At 39.4% G+C, this 22,484-nt stretch overlaps 1 protein-coding gene across 1 annotated transcript in view; it reads left to right on the top strand.

Moving 5' to 3' along the window:
* LOC5568551 (homeobox protein OTX2-A) overlaps positions 1–22,484 on the top strand; it is a 171,565-nt gene that overhangs the window by 75,138 nt on the left and 73,943 nt on the right. Inside the window, exon 3 of the mRNA XM_021851257.1 lies at positions 11,696–11,803. Coding sequence (XP_021706949.1) covers positions 11,696–11,803 — 108 coding nt within the window. The remainder of the gene's footprint in view (positions 1–11,695; positions 11,804–22,484) is intronic.

Raw genomic sequence — 22,484 nt, 5'->3', positions numbered from 1 at the left:
CCATCTGTTGGCCTGTCGGCCAAATACACCGATTTTAGCACTGGGCGTATATGTCCTCGTGACTATGATTTGAATTGAGATTTGTTCTAAGTGTTACGTCTGTTTGTCTGTGCTGTAAATATAGATGAACTTGATTTACTTTTACTATACTTTTCTGTTTACGCTACATTAAAATTTAAATATGTTTATCTGTGTGGGGCGAATTCGATCAGGTCTGTACCAAAAACATTTCTACCCAAGGATGCTGAAGGATTCGTTGGCACCACAGACATTCCATTCTATTTCATAGATGTCTAATGATGATTTTAAAATATTGCATTTTTATTAGGGTTGTATTAGCTTTTCATAGACATATTCACATTTTTTGAAGATGTAATCATAATTGTTAAACACATTTAGAACATTGCACACAACACACTAAAATCTGCTGCAGGGGAAACTTTCGAGGAGTTGTCGCGAGTTGAGGAAAGGACTGTAAAAACAGAGAGATAAAAAAAGGGAATTTAGTACGGAAAAGGTAGGCTACTGTGGAAATTGGAAAGCAGGCTCGGTCTCTTTCCTGTAGTGAACGCCAAAGCTATCAGACGTTTGATTTCAGCTAAAGCTTTTAAAAACGCTAAAGTTAATTTTTAAGCGAATATCACCAGTGGCACAGAATACACCGTAGTAACACGGTAAAATAAGTGATAAGTGAATCAGGACTGCCTTCCACCAACGTTCTGGAGGCGTCCTGCCCAAATTAGGACCAGATACCGCCGAAGAAGATCGGATAATATACCCGATCGGTCGACTTTCCTTCCCGATCGGGCTAATAGGACTCCGGATTCCAATTTCTAATTCGGCCCAATCTCCCCCCGAAAGCCATTCCCGACAGGAGTTCAATCCTCTAGGACCCGACATCTCGTTAAGAGTGGAGCAGCCACGTGTCAACAAAGTGATTCGCAACAATAGCCAAAATTTACACAAAATAAACTCAAAGTTAAATTACTAAACGAAATATTCAAATTTTCATTAATGGGATCAAGTTGATTATTCAACATCTAATATTATGTTACGTTATGTTACGTTCAGACTAGAGCTGATATTACGGCAAAGGCTATCTTGATATCAAACGTCATACTCCTTATTTTCAGTGAAAACTAGATGTTATTTATTTATTTATTTATTTGGTTTTACATTAATTAGCTTGATAAAACCTCGCCAACAACATTTCGCCAATAGGGCGATATTCAAAAATGAAAAGCCAATATATGGCTCTTTTTCAGTGGTAGTAAAAACGAAATCCTAAAGCAAAGAAAGCACCACGGAAGATTAACTGAACACAAAAAGTTATGTATTCACTTTACACTTGATTTCTTATCACTACTTTTTTGATCCAGTTTCCTAATTGCAAGTAATTTACGTTTTTCTTTATTTTCCATTCGTTTTGACAGTTTCCGACTACCATTCTTCCATGCACTTGTGTTGAAAGTTTGGCGCGTTGCGCGTTCAGTGGGTGGAATACAAACAACAGTGTCGTCGCTCGGCAGCCAGTAAAAGAAACTGAATGTTCGAAAGGTTGTTGCCTGTATTTTTTGACGCTGGCGCCAACTGTTGGCGTTTAAGAACGAAATAAGCAGTCGTTACCCTATTCACTCGGTTCATGGCCGCTTCTCTCCATCCTCGACTACAACCCACACTCTCCCAGGTCCTGGTGCACCTGGTCAATCCACCTAGCTCGCTGCGCCCTACGCCATCTTTACAGGGTTGTTGTCCGGTATTCTTGCAACATGCCCTATTGCCCTGCCCAGCGTATCCTTCCAGCTATAGCTACCTTCACGATACTGGGTTCGCCGTAGAGTTGAGCGAGCTCGTGGTTCATCCTTCACCGCCACACGCCTTCGGAGCCCATAGTAGAAAACTAGTTATATGATATCTGATATCAAGAGATTTTATATTACATAATATAAGCTCTAGTCTGAACGTAGTATTAGAATGTCATCTCTTTGCTTGAAATCCAAATAACGCTTAAGCACTTAAGTTGTGAGTAATATATTTGCCCCATTATTGTAAATCTCAACCAAACAAAACTCTTATAAGTAATTTCTTAACATTCTTATACGCATTTCTAGAGAGCTAAATGAACTCTCATATTTTTGATAGATCCCTGTGATACTTAGTATACCTATTTCTCGATGCTTTTCTTAAGAATAGAGGATTTCTAATGTGATATATTTTTAGTTTATAGATAAATAATGTTTCTAACCCATTTCTATGTTTTGAAACAATGATATTCGACGAGGGTTTTCAATCATTTTAAAACTTCTAGCAATTAGAACATTAATCCTAAATGGTTTTTTTTAGGGAAATTACCACTGAGTACATTCTATGGTAATGGGAAATATGCACTTCAACAGAAAAGTAATCACCAATCTCGATGCGTGGGAAATTTCTTGCAAGAAATGCTCAAGAAAAGCATTTTTCTTTGATCGCAGTGCGCAGTTGAAAAAAATGTCAATTCAAATAGAGCGCATTGTAGAAAATTTCTCGAACATTTCTTGCGTAGAAATTTTTACTTTTCTTGAGCAGAACAGCATACCTAGCTTAACACACAAGTTTTCTGGGAAAAGGCCCCCACAAGACTCTGACCCCGGGACCCCCACATCAGTAAGTTCGGCCCTGCCTGCAAGACAGGCAAACGAACAACGGTTAGTACTCGCGGAAAAGATTGTGTTCAATTTGAATTACACTGCGGAACACGTTTTTGTCTCAAGCACCAAAATACCGCTATTCACTCAATTAAGGGTTGTTGAATCCATTGCCGTTTCCAGAAATGTCATAGCACGTTCAGTTTTTGAGATATTGGCTGTTGAAATGCAAAATCATGACTATTTCAGCCAACTTGCATGCAAGTTTGCCAGCTTGTATGGCAATTTATTTGCTTAATTTGCCATAGAATTCAAACTTTATCTTTATAACAATACTTATTGGCAAACTTTATAATACTTCCGATGCGGAAAAAATATTTTTTGATGGTTTTAAAAAGTATTGTATTTTTCCATATATGAGAAACGAAGAATTTTATATGGAGACAGAAGACATGTCGAAAAAAATCGGTTTAATTTAAATTTATTCGCGCAATTTCAACCAAATTTATTCCAAAATGAAAGTTTAAGTGCAAAGTAGCATGCTCAGTGGATTTGATCACAAAAATTTACGATAAATTATACTCTAAATTTCATATAAACATCAATAAAATCAATGTTTTATACAACTTTGGCAACCTGTAGCTAAAAATTGTGACGTGCTGGCACATTTCTGAAAATGGCATCAGATTCAGCAACCTCAAATCTACTTGAGACACATATTTTGATCCTTGAGACACGCAAAAATGTCATTTTTGTTACGCAGTGTTACCTTTAAATTAGTTCGAGTCTACATCCGACAGCTCACCACTCGTTTTCTATGACTAAGCTCTTCGCCGAGCATTCACTTCTTTGTTGGACTGACGTTGTCCGAAAGCTTAAATGACGTCAAACAAACATCGATAAGTTTTCATTCTGAGGAAATCGACTTGTGTAAAATTGACCGTACGTTGATATTCGTGGCAGTTTGCTTGAAGAGCTCTATAGATACAATTTTCTATAAACGGTGCAGGTTCTATGAACAAAACAACGCCATGCTCACTTTAATGTTAAATTTAAAATGCATAACTGTCAATGAGAATAGACAAATACCGAGGTGTACAAAAAGAAGCAATGGCTATGTATTAGTAAAGATAAAGAAGCGTAAACAAAAATAGCTACTTCACTAATTTACATGACTTCTTATGGGAGCTCGTTCGCTTGTAGTTGTGAAGCATTTTGCACCGTACATGGAAGTCACGCACACCAAATGTCTTCTTACTCACCTCGGTATATATTTTCATTGCATAACTGTGTCAAAAACTTCAATCTGCCTTCTCGAACAATTTTAAAACTTCATCTCGTAGAAATTTTAGTAATTAGGATTTAATAAATAATAATAATAATTTAATAATTAGGATTCCCCGATGAATTCATTTTAAGAACGTGTCAAATAACAGTCGAAACCCTATGAATTCGAATAGTAAATAATTTGACAATGCCTACCTTACCTTGATGGCTACAGCGTAGCGTCACGCCATTGCCGGGCGTATTGTAGAGCTCCATCTTCGTCGGTCTTGGGCAAAACTTCTCCAGTTGCCCCGAACGTACAGCCAGCGTATTCGTGGTCTTCCCCGAAGCCGCCGACCTCTACCAGGTTCCCTGCTGAATATTATTTTCGCAATTATTTCTTCCGACATTCGCACTAAGTGACCAGTCCACTGAAGTCTACTACTCGTGATTCATGCGTCTGCGCCACACACCATTTTCGAGTTTCCCACCGAGTATTGTCCGCAGCACTTTACGCTCGAAAACACCGAGAGCTTTCCGATCTGACTCTTTCAACGTCCACGCTTCGTGCCCGTAGAGAGCCACCGGAAGAATCAATGTATTATACAGGACGAATTTTGTTTCCGTTTGCAAGCTTCGGGACCTAAACTGGCTACGTAGTCCGTAAAAGGCCCTATTCGCAGCCATAACACGTTTTTTTTTCACTTCGCGGGAAACGTCGTTGTCACATGTCACAAGTGTTCCAAGGTAAACTAATTCGTCAACAACTTCAAACACATCCCCATCAAACACTACTTCAGCACCTACACCACCATGCCTGACTCTATCTCTACCTGCAACCATGTACTTCGTTTTGGTAGAATTAATGGTCAGGCCTATCCTCGCTGTCTCCCTCTTCAGAGGCACGAAGGCCTCTTCCACTGACCTGCGATCGATTCCAATTAGATCTATATCGTCCGCAAAGCCAAGGAGCATGTGCGACCTTGTGATAATAGTGCCATTTCTCTGCACGCCAGATCTCCTAATAGCACCCTCGAGTGCAATGTTGAACAGTAAATTCGAAAGTGCGTCTCCCTGCTTCAATCCGTCTAACGTCACGAACGAGGTTAACACCTCGTCTGCGATCCGAACACTTGATTTCGAACCATCCAACGTAGCACGTATCAGCCTAATTAGTTTCGCTGGAAAACCATTTTCAGACATTATCTGCCAAAGCTCATTTCTTTTCACTGAGTCGTACGCCGCCTTGAAATCAATGAACAGATGGTGAGTCTGCAAGTTATAATCCCGGAATTTGTCTAGGATCATTCGCAAGCTAAACATCTGGTCCGTTGTCGAACGGCCCTCACGAAAACCAGTTTGGTATTCGCCGACGAAGGACTCTTCGAGCGGTCCCAGTTTGTTAAACAGGATGCGCGACAGAATTTTGTACGCCGAATTCAGCAGGCTAATTCCTCCAGTCTGTGCCCTTTCTTGTAGATAGGGCGGATGAGGTCATCCAACCAGCCGGTGGGCAATTCTTCGTCCTCCCATACCTTCAGCAGTACTCGGTGGATCGACTGGTAAAGCTGCTCGCTTCCGTGCTTGAGAAGCTCGACCGGGATCTCGTCCTTCCTAGCAGCCTTACAGTTCTTCAGCTCGCTGATAGCCTTCTTAACCTCTCCTATGGTCGGTGGGTCTACAGCTTGATCGTCATCATCTATGTTCATCCTGTTCCTCGCTACATTTCCATTTCCACCGCTACATTTCCAATTGCTGAAAGTGCTCCTTCCACCTGGCAGCCACCGCCGTTTTATCGGTCAGCAAATTCTCTTCTCGATCATTGCACATGGCGGGCACTAGTACGGTATTGTGCCGCGCACCATTGATCGCATATAATCTCCGCCATATCATTCCGGTTCATGCTTTCTTGAGCGTCAGCTACCACACTTTCTTCGTGCTGCCTTTGCTTTTTGCGGTGGATTCTCTGTTCTTCGGCTCTCGCTGCCCTGTACCGCTTTCTGTTCTGTCGAGTACCGGCCACAAGCATACGGCTTCTGGCGACATTCTTCATATCTGTCACTCTCTGCCCCTCTTCATCGAACCAGTCGTTTCGTCTTCGTCGTTGACCAGTGCCGATCACTTCCCACGCCGTTGGTGTCACAGCTTCGTGGATAGGGTCCCACAGGCTGTCGACGTCTCCAGCAACGTTGATTCTTTCCAACTGCTCGTCTAGTTGCTGACGGTACTGCGCAGCTACCCCATCAGTCGACAAGCGTTGTATATTGAAGCGCAGCGTTCTGTTTGTTGTGGAACTAGTGACGCTGGATAACCGCGCCCGAATTTTAGCTACAACAAGATAATGATCCGAGTCGATATTAGGGCCATCTGACATCTGAGAAATGTCGCCCATCAACCAGCACGTGGTCTATTTGGGAGCAGGCATCTCCACTCGGGTGTCGCCAGGTGTGTTTGCGGATATTCTTTCGTGCGAAGTAAGTACTGCTGATTGCCATCCCTCTAGCAGCAGCGAAGGTCACTAGCCGCAGGCCATTATCATTGGTAACGGAATGAAGGCTTTCCGTTCCAATGACGAGTCGGAAGAAATCTTCTTTCCCGGTCTGCGCATTTGCGTCGCCGATGACTATCTTGACATCTTGTTTTGGGCACTCTCCGTAGGCCTTATCCAGGCTCTCATAGAACTCATCCTTCATGTCATCGGGCTTATCGTTCGTTGGCGCATATATGCTGATCAGGCTGTAGTTGAAGAACTTGCCCCTCATTCTCAACACACAGATTCGGTCGCTTACCGGTTTCCATCGAATAATTCGCTTCATCTGCTTCCCAATCACTATGAAGCCAACTCCACGTTCTGCTCTGTCGCCACCGCTGTAGTAGATGTGGTACTTGAATGAAGTGTTGGCGATGGGGTCCACCGCTCGGAATCCGCGTTCTCCGGTTCTCGGCCAGCGTATTTCCTGGATAGCTGCCACTATCACGCCGACATTCCGCAGTTCACGAGCCAGGAGCCCAACACGCCCGGTTTCCTTTAAAGTTCTCACGTTCCAAGATCCAACTTTCCAATCGTTGTCCTTTATTCGTTGCCGGGTCTGTTGCCGTAAAATCAATCCGTTTGCTCTAATTTTGCCTTTCTTGGTTGAAGAGTCTTCGATAGGCCACCTAACCAGGGTTGCGCTACCTACATCGTGCTAGAGGGGCTGCATCAAGGGGTGGATCACTTCTAATGCATCTGATAAATTTGAATTATTTCATGCATTTCAATGCATTTAAATGCACATTCAGCAAATTCGTATTTCATGGCATGCTCCAATGTTTATTTGCTATCCTAGTCTTAATGTCAAACTTATTTTTCCACAAGATGAAGAAAAGCTGCTGCTCACCTATGAAAATCACTACCTGTTATACGTCGTGTCGTAACCGATACTGATAATCCTTCGTTCTGATTGGCAAAGGACTGACTCGCTTAGGACCCGCAGTGAGGAAAACTCCAAATACTTCACTTTTTTGCCGGCTGCGGAATAGACGCTTCTGACCAGCTGCTGGCACTCGTCGGATTCATTGGAACATCGGATATTAGCATTTGGCCTCCACTCTCATATGTGGAATAAAAATAATCTTAATCATCAATCCGCAAATGACCTTAGAGTTTAATATCCAGTACTTTTTTCTCCCGTCAGTCTATAACTTAAACCACGCAGTGCCAGAGTACCTAAATTTATAGTGAGAGTTGCGGTCTTGGAGAGACGATTAGTTATTCGACGACCCATACAATATTTAACTCCTTTACCTACACTCGTGTCCCTTAATTTAATCTAAACGTTGAATTGATTCAGTCCCCGAGATCCCTGGCCAACACTAAGGAAAATGAAACAAGTACCGTTTTGTCTCAAATTCCGAACAGACTCATATTCCGAACACTCGCTTTTTGTATGGCGATGAGGTTGAAATATTTCGCTGAAATATATCATCAAATTACCAGGAAATGGCGGTAAATTACAATTCAATTTAATCATCGTTCTATTTATTTTATACCTCGGGAGTAGTGATGATTCTCTAGTTAGAGATCAGTAAAACTAGCTCAGATAAATTTATTTGCGAAATTATTCATTTAAATACGATTTATTCGTGCTGTTCGGAATTTGAATCAAGGTGTTCGGAATATGAGACAGAATGGACACAGTGTTCGGCATTTGAATCAAAATGTTGTTCCATACTTTTACCTATAAACAATACAATATAAGTTTAAATAAACATTTTTATCAGTACACTTAACAGCTAACAGTTAGACTATGCGAAGAAATTAAAATTTTCACTAATGTCAGCTAATATATGCCCATCAGATGCATTTGAAGACACTGTTGGCCTTAAGTGTTCGGAATATGAGTCAAAACGGTAATTAAGACAAATAATATTATATATATTTTTTTAATTTCCTTCATTTAAGAATCGATGAGAATTTCTATTTGTCCCCAGTTAGCCAATTACTGTAGGTTTATCGAGAAGGAAATCTTGAGGGATCCAATTAATCCTGATTAGTCACAGGAGTACTGCAGTCAATCATAATTTCCCCACTGTGCATCTAATATATCTATAGATCTTTTTTGAAATCCTGAGAAAATCAGATGCCTAATGCACTAATCAGGCATCTAATTTTGGGGATATCTTAATCTCGATCTGAAACGAATAAAATTTGTTATTAATTGAAGAAAATTAGCGTAGAGTAAAATAATACCGAAATTTCCAAAACAAACAATGACTTGTTGCTATAGCACGACACAATGGTATGTTCCAGGGCTAAGTTGATAAATTTATCGAAAAAATGCATTTAATACAAATCGATGTACATTAGATGTGCATCGAACAAGTGATCCACCCCTTGGGCTGCATCCTCGGTGCTGACACGATACAGCATTGTCCGCTTGACAATTTGACAATGCACGGTGCGAAAAAAAAGGTAGCAAACCGACGAAGAATTCTGTATCTTGTCAACGCAAAGCGTACTTCTTGAGAAAATACCTGTATCTTATGTAAAATTGTCTATGGAATTGAATGAAAGTGGTTCCAAATTCCCCATTTTCATTAGATTTTGATTAGATTTCTCACATTATATGCAGGGATACTGTGTATGAGTTTCTGAGATAACGTTTTTTAGTCATTACAAGTATGAAAATTTGAGCGCACTAGTTGAACTTGAAAGCACGGATTGTTATCATGCCAATTTCAACCAAATTCCCTATTCTATAAGGATTTTCATATGATTTATCATATTATATGCAGGGAAACCTATTATTAACGTTATGTTTATTAGCTATTGACATAACGTTTTCCAAGCGATAATAGTCTAGAAAAGGGAGTACTTGAATCAAAACTGATCACACGGATCGGTATGAGACTCATTTCACCCAAAGTCCTCATTATAAAACAGACTTATCAGGGTTTTGATTTGATTTCTTATTCAGTACTGACCCAACTTTGTTAGCCCTTTTTGCGGAGAACTTTTTGCTGTCATGGTTTCATTATAAAATTCTGTACAAATCTTATTCAACACAGTTAAAGTTATTATGAATATGCATAACACAATAAAAAAAATGATAACTGGTTTTCTTTTTGAAGAAGAGCTGAAAAACGTTTGAAAAAGGGGGTTGACAAAATCGGATCATCTGTGTATGATATGCAGGGAAAATGTTTATGAGCTGTTGAAATACCATATTTCGAGCAATAACAATAAGTGAATGCTGGAGTTGAAACGGACCACACGGAAAGCTTTTTATGCCCATTTCACCCAAATTCCCAATTTTATCAGGTTTTTCATATTATATGCATAGAAACCGTTTAATAGTTATTGACATAAAGTTTTCTAAAATATAATAGTCCAGAGAAGGAAATGCATGAATTTAAACTGATCGCATGAATCGGTATCATGCTTAATTTACCCAAATTCCACAAATGGTCAGACTTTTGTAAGGATATCTGATATCATATGCACGGCAACCGATCATTAACTATTGAAATAACGTTGTCTAAGCTATATAAGTCAACGGAAGTGAATGTAGCAATTACAATTGATCAAACGGAGTGTTACTATTTTTATTTTACCCAAAATCCTCATTTATCAGTCTTTTGACGGTGTAGATTGTCTCTTTTTTTAACTTACACTGCACTATTGATACAACGTTCCTAGGCAACAATAGTCGAAGGAAGTTAGTGTAGGAATTAAAAGTTATCACAAGGGTTGTCATCATGCTCATTTTACCCAAATTCTCACATTTTATCTGATCCTCGATAGGACTACTCTTATTTTCACTCCCGTGCATAAGTATGTGTTCACTCCCTAAAAACATACAAAAGTGTTTGTCCTCCTTATCACTGCGATTACACGTCCAAATGAAATTCTCTATGGCGCATTCGAAAGGCAATGAGTTATTTTAACTTTGCAGGTATTTTACTACAAACCTTTTTTTTTGAATTTTATATACTTAAGTGTTACTTAAAGTTGAGACATTTTTCAAAAAACACACTAATAAAACATGATTAATTTCTTAGCTTTGGATCGACCAAAATTTTGAATTATTATGTCATTAGAATCGCAATCTTATGTTCTTTAAAGAGAACTCACGATTTTTCTTTCTTTTTTTTTTCTTTTTTAAATACTAACCTACGAAGTATGAATAACTCATTGCCTTTCGAATGCGCTAAAGAGAGTCTCAATAGGGTAACGACTGTTTATTTCGTTCTTAAATGCTAACAGTTGGCGCCAGCGGCAAAAAGTACAGGCAACGACCTTTCAAACATTCAGTTTCTTTCACTGGCCGCCGAGCAACGACACTGTTAATTGTATTCCACCCACTGATCGCGCTACGCTGGATTCTCAAATTTCTCAACCTTTCAACACATGCGCATGGAAGAATGGTAGTCGAAGAACTGTCAAAACGTATGGAAAATAATGAAAAACGCAAATAACTTGCATTTAGGAAACTGGATCGAAAAAGTAGTGATTAGAAATCAAGCGTAATGTGAATAGTTAACTTTTTGTTTTCAGTTCATCTTCCATGGTGGCTTCTTTGCTTCAGGATTTCGTTTTTACTATCACTGAAAAAGAGCCATCTACTACCTATTCAGTTTTGAATATCACCCTATTGGACTTGCAATCACACTTTTGCAGGGGAGTGCATACAAAGGAACCTCTATTTACGTAACGTTATCTAAGCAACAACGGATTGTTGAAATGCTCATTTTACCTATAAAAAACGAGTTTTTCGATGTTCATAATAGTCTGGTTCGATAGAGTCTCTAGATGTCGTGCATTGGAGAATAAAGCTAAATAATCAGTTATCGTCTGCCATTCATAGCTTACTATTAATTATTAAGGCGAAGTAGGCCGTCATTGAAATTTGTACGCGTCCTTGATGATTGTTGGTAATTCATCTAACGATTTCGAATCAAAGAAAATCAGTTGGTTTTGCACTGACACAGCTGAAAAAGTATCAGCATACTTTTTGCATGTTAGCGCGTACAGTGATACTTTATTAAGTCAATATAAACTATCAAGACTGAGTTTTATCACTTTGAAATGCATGCTGAAAAGTCATCATTGTTGCCAAAACGAATGACGGGCTACTTAGCCTTAATCTACTAGTCGACTCATTTATAATCAAAGTGAGGCTATTAATATTAATACTTAAAAATGTATCTCTGTTCAATTCGTATAACTTTAAATGATTAAACATTCAACCTAGACTTGAAACGCATCAGCAAGCTCCAGCTAACGGTTCATCATTGCCAAACTTTGTATCTAATTACAGGAACAGTTAGCAGAACTAGAAGCGGCCTTTGCAAAATCCCACTACCCCGATATCTACTGTAGAGAGGAACTAGCGCGAACAACTAAACTAAACGAAGCAAGGATACAGGTTAGTGAACAGCCTGCTGTGTTCTCCCCAATCCATATAGGTACGCCACGTACGTCACTCCGGTGCACGTTTCTGCTTCTGTCGTCACCATCCACCACAGTAGGTTACGATACGAACTGTCTGTCATACAGAAGCGGTTGAGAAAAGCGCCTACTATATACGTACGGGTAAAATACGTCAACAAATACCAACGGGTGAGATGCGAAAAAATACCATCATTCGGCGAATCGTGTGCGGTTGGCTGAGCTTAATTTGGTATGCTAATTGACACAGCGCGCGACAATTGAAATTTCCATCGGAAGAACGCGCCTCCTTGCAGCACGGTCGTCGTCCTGTTGGTGCCTCTGCTCTCGTCGCACAACAACAGCAACAGCTACCACCACAACAACGAAAAAATCGTCAGACACAAAACGGGAACTGCGCGACATCTATTATGCTAATTTTCTTCATCTCACCTGATTAATATTCACGATTGATATTCATGACGTTCTAGAATTTTGTTAAACAACGCTTAAGTGCCGTCGTTGCGGCAGTCACCGCAATTCGTCAAGTTGAACAGTTTCAACTTGGAAAACTCCTTCAGAACATCACCCTCTTTAAAACCATAGCTGAAATGGTGCTAGATAGTATCCTTCGGCACATTTCTGGTCGAAATTAGCTGCGTGAGTCAAGTCCTTCCACTTCAGATTAGAATATCAATTAGCTCCCTCTGGAAACGCTAAAATTGTGATAAGAAACCAGTCATCACGCACAGCAAAAATGTTGACAGTTGTCAGTATGCTTTGTCGTGACACCCTTCCCGAGAGCGACAGGATTTTTTCGCCAGCAGCGATAAAGATATCCTATTCGCGATAAAATTACACACCCATCATGACGACGAACTCTAACATCCACCACCCGTCAGCATGATCCGCTTGATACGATCAAATGATGCTAATCCTGCATGGAGATTGACCATCGCGCAACAACAGCGAGCGGTACCATTTTCGGGCGCATTTTGTGCAATCACCCCTCCGCAGTCCACGTGGTGCGGTGCGCATTCAATTGGATAATCCCTCAAGGGTCTCGTCGGTGCTCTGGTGGTAACATTTAGTGCATCAGGTGTGAACAATGCAATCAATAGTTTACTGCGATTGTGTGCTCACCACAGGACGCAGTTGACTTTGATCTCGAGCTAATGGAATTAGGGTCGATTGATTGTCGTCTTGTCTTCTTGTTTACGACGCACATCATAGTGGGCCACGGCGCAGTCAGTGCCACGCTTCCTGCCATTGTGCGAGAATTGTTTTGTTTTGGCTAAGAAAGTGTACTTAGCAGGCATTTGTGAATAAGCTCTTATTCGTTATCAATCTTGAAGCTAAAATGCTTACACAGTCAACTCTCCATAACTCGATATTGAAGGGACCATCGAGTTAAGGAACACAAAATCAGTGTAAATGCAATCCAAGGGACCATCGCAGGTAGCCATGAAAACCAACTTTTGCTATGGTACTCTAACTCGATATCGAGATAAAAAATATCGAGTAAGGGAAACTTAGAGCTCGAACATAAGCATAGATTAAATAATGCTTCATGATAAATTTCTTAGAGTCGCACTAAAAATCAGACTTTTATCTAAGATCAATCAAATATTTCGTTAGGATTCCTTGCAACAAGTCTTGCAAATATTGTTCGTTTTGTTGACGAATAGATTGTCGTGCAAATTTTCAACGTGGGGAAATAAACCCAAGAGTACATACCGAAGTTACCGTACAGCTGTATACAGTGATGCATTTTGAACGGAACGCGAGCCAAAAATGAACGGAGCCCGAGCCAAATTTGCACGAGAACGCAGTAGACAGTGAACTTCCGAGCAAGAGCTAGCCGCTGTTCAAGAACGGCCCGTTCAGTGTGCAGTTGTGATCGGGGCTCTCGTTTAGGGAATTAATGAATTGATCGTTGCAAATGTTCATGATTAGGGAAATCATACAGCCCTTGGTATTTGGAATACCAAAAACCTATCTTTGACAAAGTTTACTGTAGTAATCAATCAAACTGAACTGAGATCAATTTTCGGCCCGCACCGGTTCATATTTTTGAACTGCACAATGTTCAAGCCTACTTGATCGCTGCGTTCAAAAAATTGAACCGGAACGCAAACTGAACGCGTTCAAATGCATCACTGGCTGTATATAGTTGCATCAATATCACTTTACTAGCTTACCCACCGTGGCTAGCCACGCTCTAACAAAATTTTACTGCGGAAAGCTATGTATATAATCTTCCAAAAATTGAAAATGTTTATGTTTAACTGCAAAATGACAACATGGATTAATATTTTTTTCTGTTGATAACTGTGAAAGTGCTCTATAAATAATAAGCTGAGAAACATACTTCGTCCCAGTGGAGGTGTAACTCAGAAGTAAAGGATAATGGTTATTATTTTATTTAACATGACCCGACAGTGCCACGCATGATAATAATGACCGCAAGATCGCCTAAATGTATGCTCTGACCTTACTCTATTGTGCACGTGGCCTTAATGCTGTTGTAATGTTCTAATCTTGAATAATTACATCTCTAATGCTGTTGTAGCGTTCCTTCAATTGTGAAACATTTAGAAAATTCCAGAACATTCTATGAATGAGAGAGAATAACATATTCGAATATTCAACTGAATAGTTGTTGCAGTGTTCTATAATATATTGTTTTCTTTCAAAATCAATTTTTGACGTTGGATAACGTCTTACGGCAACATACTGGGGTACAATTTCGAAAAACGAAAAATCGCTCGCGTCACGAAAAGTGGTTAGATTTTGACTGTTTATAACATACTAACGCTCGGATAGATTTTCAAGATTCTTGCACCAATCGATTGGAAATCTTTCTACGAATCTACTCCAACAATGAAAACTATTGATTCTCATGACTAAACTATTGAAAAATTGGGAAATATCGAAGCATGTCTTATTTTTCATAGAAAAGCAAATTTTTCTTGTGTATTCCTGACACAGACATCATTGCGCGATATCTTAGCCACTTGCGCCCTGGTTATACCAGGTCGTATAGGCCTGCTTCTTTCAAGAAGTTTATGATCTGACGCTCACGGACCTTGTCGTTGGCGAGCGAGCTGGGCGGTGATCTGGTGTGTTTGCCGGAGGTGCTCGAATGTCAGGCAGATGCACAGGAAGTGTTCGACCGAATTTCGGATGTGGCAGGTATCGCATTGTCGGCGGAAGCCGGGGCTGTTGGCGGCCATGTCATGCGATATCCGCGTGTGCCCTGTCCTTAAGCGAGAAAGGACGGTCTGTTCCCGTCGATTGGGCAAGTCCTCTCCTGGCGTCGTGGAGGGTTTGGCCTTTCTAAGGAAGAGGGTTCGGTCTCGTACCCATTCATTGGACCAGGATCCCCAGATGGTGTCCTAAACCCCTTTTCTTACGTCATCCGCCGGGATTTTTGCTGTGAGGAGGGGGCTGTTTCGGCCGATACCGGCTAGGACGTCGGCGCGCTCATTACCACGGATACCGCAGTGTCCGGGAACCCACATTAGCACCGTTCGGTGCTCGGAGGAGTCAAGGACCGCTTGAATGGCTTGTATGTACGGGTGCTTGTTTTTGGGGTTCTCGATGGCGCTTTTGGAGTCGGGGCTACCAGGGCTTGGAAGATCCCCGCTGCTTCGGCTGAGTATACCGAGCATTCCGCGGGAAGGCGGTGATGTTGCTCGGACTCGGTTCCGTGTACCCCCACGCCTACTCGTTCACCCAGCTTGGATCCGTCGGTGTATCGGATCCCCCAGTCTTGATATCGGCTTTGGATCCTCTCCAGGAAGTGGGCCTGGATTTGCTCGGGTGGGGCCTGTCGTTTGAATCGGTTCTTTATCGTCTTGTCGATTTCGGGTAGCTTGGCCGACCAGCTTCTCGGCCCGAGCCGGTGGAGTCCTGCCACCGGGGGAAGCCCAACAAGGAAGCAGCCTTGCCCGTTATCCCGGGTCTTTTTCAAAAAGCCGATGGCTCGATTACAGATCGGTTTTTGCGATGTTGTGCCGGTAGGGCAGGACGCCGGCCTCGGCGCATGCCGCGTCTGCGGGGGTCGACGGTAGTAAGCCGGAGATTGTCCTGATGGCCCGGTTGTGGATGGGTCCTAACGTCTTGATCAGACGGTCTTGGGCTCGGTACGTGAGCTCGATCCCGTAAGTCAGCCGGCTGCCGATTATGGCGTCTGCGACTCGTAGGTGGGTGGCTCTATCGTTTCGGGTTCTTCTGCCCGCAATGCTGCGGAGGATGTTCAGCCGGTTTTGGCAATTCTTTTTGACTTGGTCGAAGTGGGCCTGTAGGGTCAGCTGCCGATCCAAAAATGTTATGACGCATGAAAATATCGACTCATAGAACGAATGCTTGGGAAAGCTGTTATGGGGAACCATCCTAGCAACTATGAAATTTTGTTTTTTTTTATGTTTTTATTTTAACTGTAATTAAAATAAAAACTCGATTTGGCAAACAATAATCTGATTCATGTGTATATTGTTTTTCTACCTGTCAAACTCGTGTTTATAGGTTGGAACTGTTGAAATCCCTTCTGAATCACATATTTAATCCCAATCCAATCCAAGTTCGACCGAACTACAATTTGCTTGGAGTTGGTTTATTTACGATTTGATCACCGAACAACACGTTTAATCAAAGTCACACAAAATTGAGAACGATTCAAGCAAAAGCAACTTTGTTCAACTTTTTTTTTAAAGAAGTTCCCAAAAATGAAAACAACAATTATGAAAAATTCTAGAACAATCTACGAATAAGGAAGACATGTGTTCCATAAAATTCTAGAACATTCTGTCAAATACATGCTGCAATGCTCTACAATTTGAAACTGTAATGTTCTAACAATCAAATTTACTGTTGTAATGCTCTAAAATTGCTGTTGTAGTGCTCAATGAATCTTTTCAGCGAAACATTTCAAAGCGTTACTGACAGACAGACAACGCTGGGATTTTATATATATGATGACATGCTACTATAAAATACTAGCTTACCCGACGTGGCTAGCCACGTTCCAACGAAATTTTAAAGCCAAAAGCTACGTGTAATCTTCCAAATCGCATGATACTGCTAAATCGCCTAAATTTATGCTCTCACCATACTCTATCGAGCACGTGGCCTCAATAATGTTGTAGTGTGCTAATTGTGGTGTACAGAGTCTGCGATATGGGATTTATTACAAAATGCTTCTCAACGTGCATGTCTGCAAAGCAAAACAAAAAAAAAAAATAAATGTTTCAGTGTTCTATAATGTGAGCGCACAGCCCTATACACGATGAGCTTTCCATTTGACATGTGGGATAGCGTAAGGTTTAGCTTTCATTGGAATCGGGTCCAATATGATGCGACCGATGCGACCACACACAGCCTTTGGTTGTATTGATGGACGCGAGAATGATGTGAGCGTTCAATGGAGACGTTTCGAATGATGCGAGCGAGAGAAAATGATTTCACGAATGGGTGTGAAAGAGACGCGTTGACCATTGATGATCGTTATACATATGTATGGGTTAAAGAATGCAAAAGCCTAGCGCGGGTGGAACATGATCGTTTTATAGAGCTTCAGTTTGTTAGCGGATTTTGTGACGAGCGCATACCGTTTCGCGGAAGTTGATCGGCAAGCGTCAGTTACCACAATGGCGCAGTCGGTAGGCTTTGTGAAGTGGAAAATTCGTTTTTTTTCTGGAGCGACAGATCTCCATACTAAAATAGTTTGAAGCGACAGGTCTTCACTAGAATTTTGCCGGAGCGACAGGTCTCCGAACATAAATTTCCGGATCGACAGGTATCCGACGAGAAATTTTCCGGATCGACAGGTATCCGTGAAAAAAAAATGCGAAGCGACAGGTCTTCGTTTTGTTTTCAATTTTGGAGCGACAGGTCTCCTTGGTCGAAAATTTCCGAAGCGACAGGTCTTCGAGTTATTTTTTTCAGAGCGACAAGTTTTCGAAGATAAATATTGCGAAGCGACAGGTCTTCGAATTGGTTTGTTTTGGGGCGACAGGTCTCCAAGGATCGTTTTGTGTAGCGAAAGGTCCCTGTGAAAAAAACTGAAATTTCTATTGAATTCGAAATAAATTGGAATGGTTTTGATTGGATTTAGAATGGAGAATGAGTTTGATTGGACAATGAAATGATTTAAATCGGACTAGAATTCAATTGGATATGATTTGAATGGATTTAGATTAAATTTGGATTGGAACGCATTTGGATTGATTGAATTTAGGTTCTGTTTGGTTTTTGATTTGAAATGGATTTAAATTGAATTGGTTGTGGATTGGATTTAAATAAGATTTTGATAGGATTGGTATTGAATTAGGATCGGAGGATGGGTTCAGAGTGGACAAGAAAATTATTGAATTGAATCGGATTTGATTGGATTTTGAGTTTGGATTGGATTAAGACTAGATTAGATTTGGAATGGTTTGGACACAGATTGGATTTCCATAAAATTGAATATGGATTAAATTAAATTCGAATTGGATTTGAGTTGGTTTGGAGATAGGTATTGATTTGGTTTTATTTTGGATATGAATTGGATTTAACTCAGACATGATTGGAATGGATTTTGATTGAATTTGTATTACATATCCATTGAATTTAGAATTGATTTGTATTGGACTAATTTTGGATCAGATTTGGATTGCATTTGGACTGGATTCAGATTGAAGTTAGATTTAATATAGTTAGAATTTGGTTTCCGTTTTATAGTAATTCTATTTGAGAAACGAAATTATACTGAAAATTCGAAGTGGACTACATGGAATTTTGATTGAATGTGGATTGAAGATGGCTTCTGATTAGAGTAGAATTAGAATTTGATTTGGATTACCTTCGGATTGTATTGGATTTGAATATTATGATAGTTCGATTTGGACTGGATTTTGAATTCAATTATTCTGTTTTTGATTGGATTGATTCTTAATTGGATTTAGATTGAATTGGATTTGAATGAATTGGGATTAGACTTAGATAGGATTGATTTTAATACGATTGAATTTGGATTGGATTTTGACTGGATTCTGGTTAAAGTTGGATAGAATTGAATTTTATGGTAATGAGATTTGGAATGGATTTGGATCGGTGTTGTATTGAATTATTGGAGAATAAATATTGATCTGACTAGAAAATGATTGAATTGGCTCGGATTTGGATTGGTTAGGACATAGTTTGGATTTAGATTAGATTGGATGTGGATTGAGTTTTTGTTGGATTGAATTTGAATTGAATTCGGATTGGACTTAGATTGAAATGGACTCTGATTTATTTTGGATTGGATATGGATTGAGTTTGGATTGAACTCATACAAGATTGGAATGGATGTTGATTAGATTTGTATAAAATATTGATTGAATTTTGATAGGATTTGGATTGCATTTAGACGGTATTCCGATAAAAGTTAGATTTGGTTTGGTTTCTTAGAAAATGTGGATTGGATTGGAAATTCGAATTAGACTGCATTGGGTTTTGATAAATTTAGATTGAAGTATGGCTCTGATCGGACAAGAATTTGATTTTTAATTTGATTGAATTTGGATTTGATTTTGACGGGATTCTGAGTGCAGTTAGAATTGAATTTTATGGTTATACGATTTGGAATGGATTTGGATCAGCATTGTATTGAATTAAAATTGGAGGATGAATTTTGATTGGACAAAAAACGATTATATTGGATCGGATTTGGATTGGATTTAGATAAGATAAGAATTGGATTGGTATAGACTTAGATTTGATTTCGATAAGATTGGATATGGATAGGATTGGATTGAATTTGAATTGGATTCGGAATGTTTTATTTCGGTTTGTTTGGATCGGATTTTGGTTTGTTTTGGATCGGATTTGGGTTGAACTTATACACGATTGGAATGGATTTTGATTTAATTTGTTTAAATATCGATTGAATTGCGATTGGATTTGGATTGCATTTGGACTAGATTTATATAAAGGTTATATTTGCTTAGGGTTTTATCGCATTTTGAAATGAATTGGATGGGATTGGATTGGAAATTCAAATTAGACTGCATTGAGTTTTGGTGAATTTGGATTCAAGTATGACGACTAGAATATGATTTGGACTGGAATTATATTCGGATTGGGTTCGGATTGGATTGGATTTGTATTGGATTCGGATTGCATTTGGGTGGAATTGAATTTGAATTTTATGATTGTTGGATTTGGATTGGATATGGATTTGGTTTGTACTGTATTTGACATAGGATTATATAAGATTTGGATTTGGATCATAATTTCAATTTGTTTTATTATTGTATTATTGTTTGTGTTAGAACCAGTTTGTATAGGTAATAGAATTAAATTGAATTTCTTATAGATATGAATTGTTTTTGTAAAAAAAAACAAAAATAACGGTTTTATAGTTTATCGCAATTGCGATACATTTCTTTATCAATAGTTGTGATATCTTGTACCTTAATTTGCGATTTTTATCAAAATAAAACAAAATGGAGAACTTTGTTATTTTTAAATTACCAAGTCTTATTGGAAAATGAGAGTAGAGAAGGGAGCGATTGTGGTGTACAGAGTCTGCGATATGGGATTTATTACAAAATGCTTCTCAACGTGCATGTCTGCAAAGCAAAACAAAAAAAAAAAATAAATGTTTCAGTGTTCTATAATGTGAGCGCACAGCCCTATACACGATGAGCTTTCCATTTGACATGTGGGATAGCGTAAGGTTTAGCTTTCATTGGAATCGGGTCCAATATGATGCGACCGATGCGACCACACACAGCCTTTGGTTGTATTGATGGACGCGAGAATGATGTGAGCGTTCAATGGAGACGTTTCGAATGATGCGAGCGAGAGAAAATGATTTCACGAATGGGTGTGAAAGAGACGCGTTGACCATTGATGATCGTTATACATATGTATGGGTTAAAGAATGCAAAAGCCTAGCGCGGGTGGAACATGATCGTTTTATAGAGCTTCAGTTTGTTAGCGGATTTTGTGACGAGCGCATACCGTTTCGCGGAAGTTGATCGGCAAGCGTCAGTTACCACACTAATCTGAAATAATTATAGCCTTATATGCTGTTGTAGTGTTTCTTCTGTTATGAAATATTTCAGAAGTTCCAGAAGATTCTATGAATTAAAGAGAAGAATCTTACCAAAAATTCTAGCATATTCTCCCGAATAGCTGCTGCTGTGTAGTATGATTCATTGTCATTTCTCAAAATCACAGTTGTGATGAAAAGTCCATCGACTCAGGGAAATATCGAGTCATGAAACAGGAATGTTTTAAAGAATCATCATAGTAAGCATACAATTTTGTTTTAAGTATGCATCCATTCCCAGTAAACACAAACTCGTATACGCGCATAAAGGTAGAAATGTGGAGGCGATATGCGTACATGCGCCATAAGGATGCATGCAAAATGTACGTATATCGCCTCCCCCTTTGTACTCTTATATCCCTTCATATAAGATTGTGTGTTTACTGGGTTAGTCAATATCGAGTCATTAAACATCGACTCATGGAGGTTTCACTGTAAATTAATAAAACTCGAATATTTGGCGCACATTCATCTCATTCATGTTTATCTTGCTTTTTTTTTTTCTTTATTAACGAGAATTTTAACATATAGCTAGTTCTTCTCTCTGTTTATCTTGCTCTTACATATGCCGAACTCGTTTCTGAGCCTGAGTTGGAACTGGAGAAACCCGTTTCACATTTTCAACTCCATCCCGATACAAGTTCGACCGAATTACAATTTGCTTGAAGTATATTTGTTCACTTTTTAGTCACCAACCAAATTCCTAAACAGACGACAATGATGAAGGTTTCGAGAATATTCTACGAATTGGAATGAACAAAGTTCCAGAAAACTCCAAAATATTAGGTCAAAGAGCTATTGTAGTGCTCCACAATTTGCAATTGTAATGTTCTTATATTGAAATTGTCCGTTGTAGTGCTCTTGTAGTGTTCAACGAAACTTTTCGATGAAACATTTCAAAGCGTTACTGACAGACAGACAACTCTGGAATTTTATGTATATGATAACGAAAACATTTTTTAGATATCAAAAAGTGGTGTTTTTGATTCCGGGGTGAAGTTGATCAATTACTGCGATAGGTTTCCTAAAACAAAGAAATATGCTATTCACTAAATTTGGGGTCTCTGAATCTGAATCAAGACTCAAAAATATTACCGTAAAACGGGGTAACTTTGATAGTTTTTTCGAAGAAAACTTGAATATTTATGCATGCTGTTTCAAAGAATAATAATTTATATTTTTAAAACAAGTACTGGCATCCTAGCTATCGATTGCAGTCGATAGATTTCCAAAAGATTTATTATGAATGGATATATAATTTTTCATATAATCGAAAGTTGGTTTTCTGTTTTGGGGTAACTTTGATAATGGAGTATGAATCGAACAAAATTGAATGAATAACGAACATTTGTAGGGTATTGCATACCTCTAGGCGTTTAACGTTATATGGAAATTTCTGACTTAGGGTCTGTCTCAATTGCGTTGTTAAAACGAGTCCGAACTTAAATTTGACAGTTCGGAAATTAGTTCCCCTCCAATTAATCAACGAACCATCAAATTTAATTTTTGTCTGGTCCATTTCGCAATCGTTGCCTTTTCAGGAAATTTCAACCCCAAGTACAAGCAGGTTAACACAAAATATTGTCGCATCGCC

Source organism: Aedes aegypti, chromosome 3 (assembly GCF_002204515.2).
Source record: "Aedes aegypti strain LVP_AGWG chromosome 3, AaegL5.0 Primary Assembly, whole genome shotgun sequence".
Classification (NCBI taxonomy): domain Eukaryota; kingdom Metazoa; phylum Arthropoda; class Insecta; order Diptera; family Culicidae; genus Aedes; species Aedes aegypti.
The sequence above is the reverse complement of the archived record's forward strand: the minus strand, read 5'-3'. Positions and strand labels throughout refer to the sequence as shown.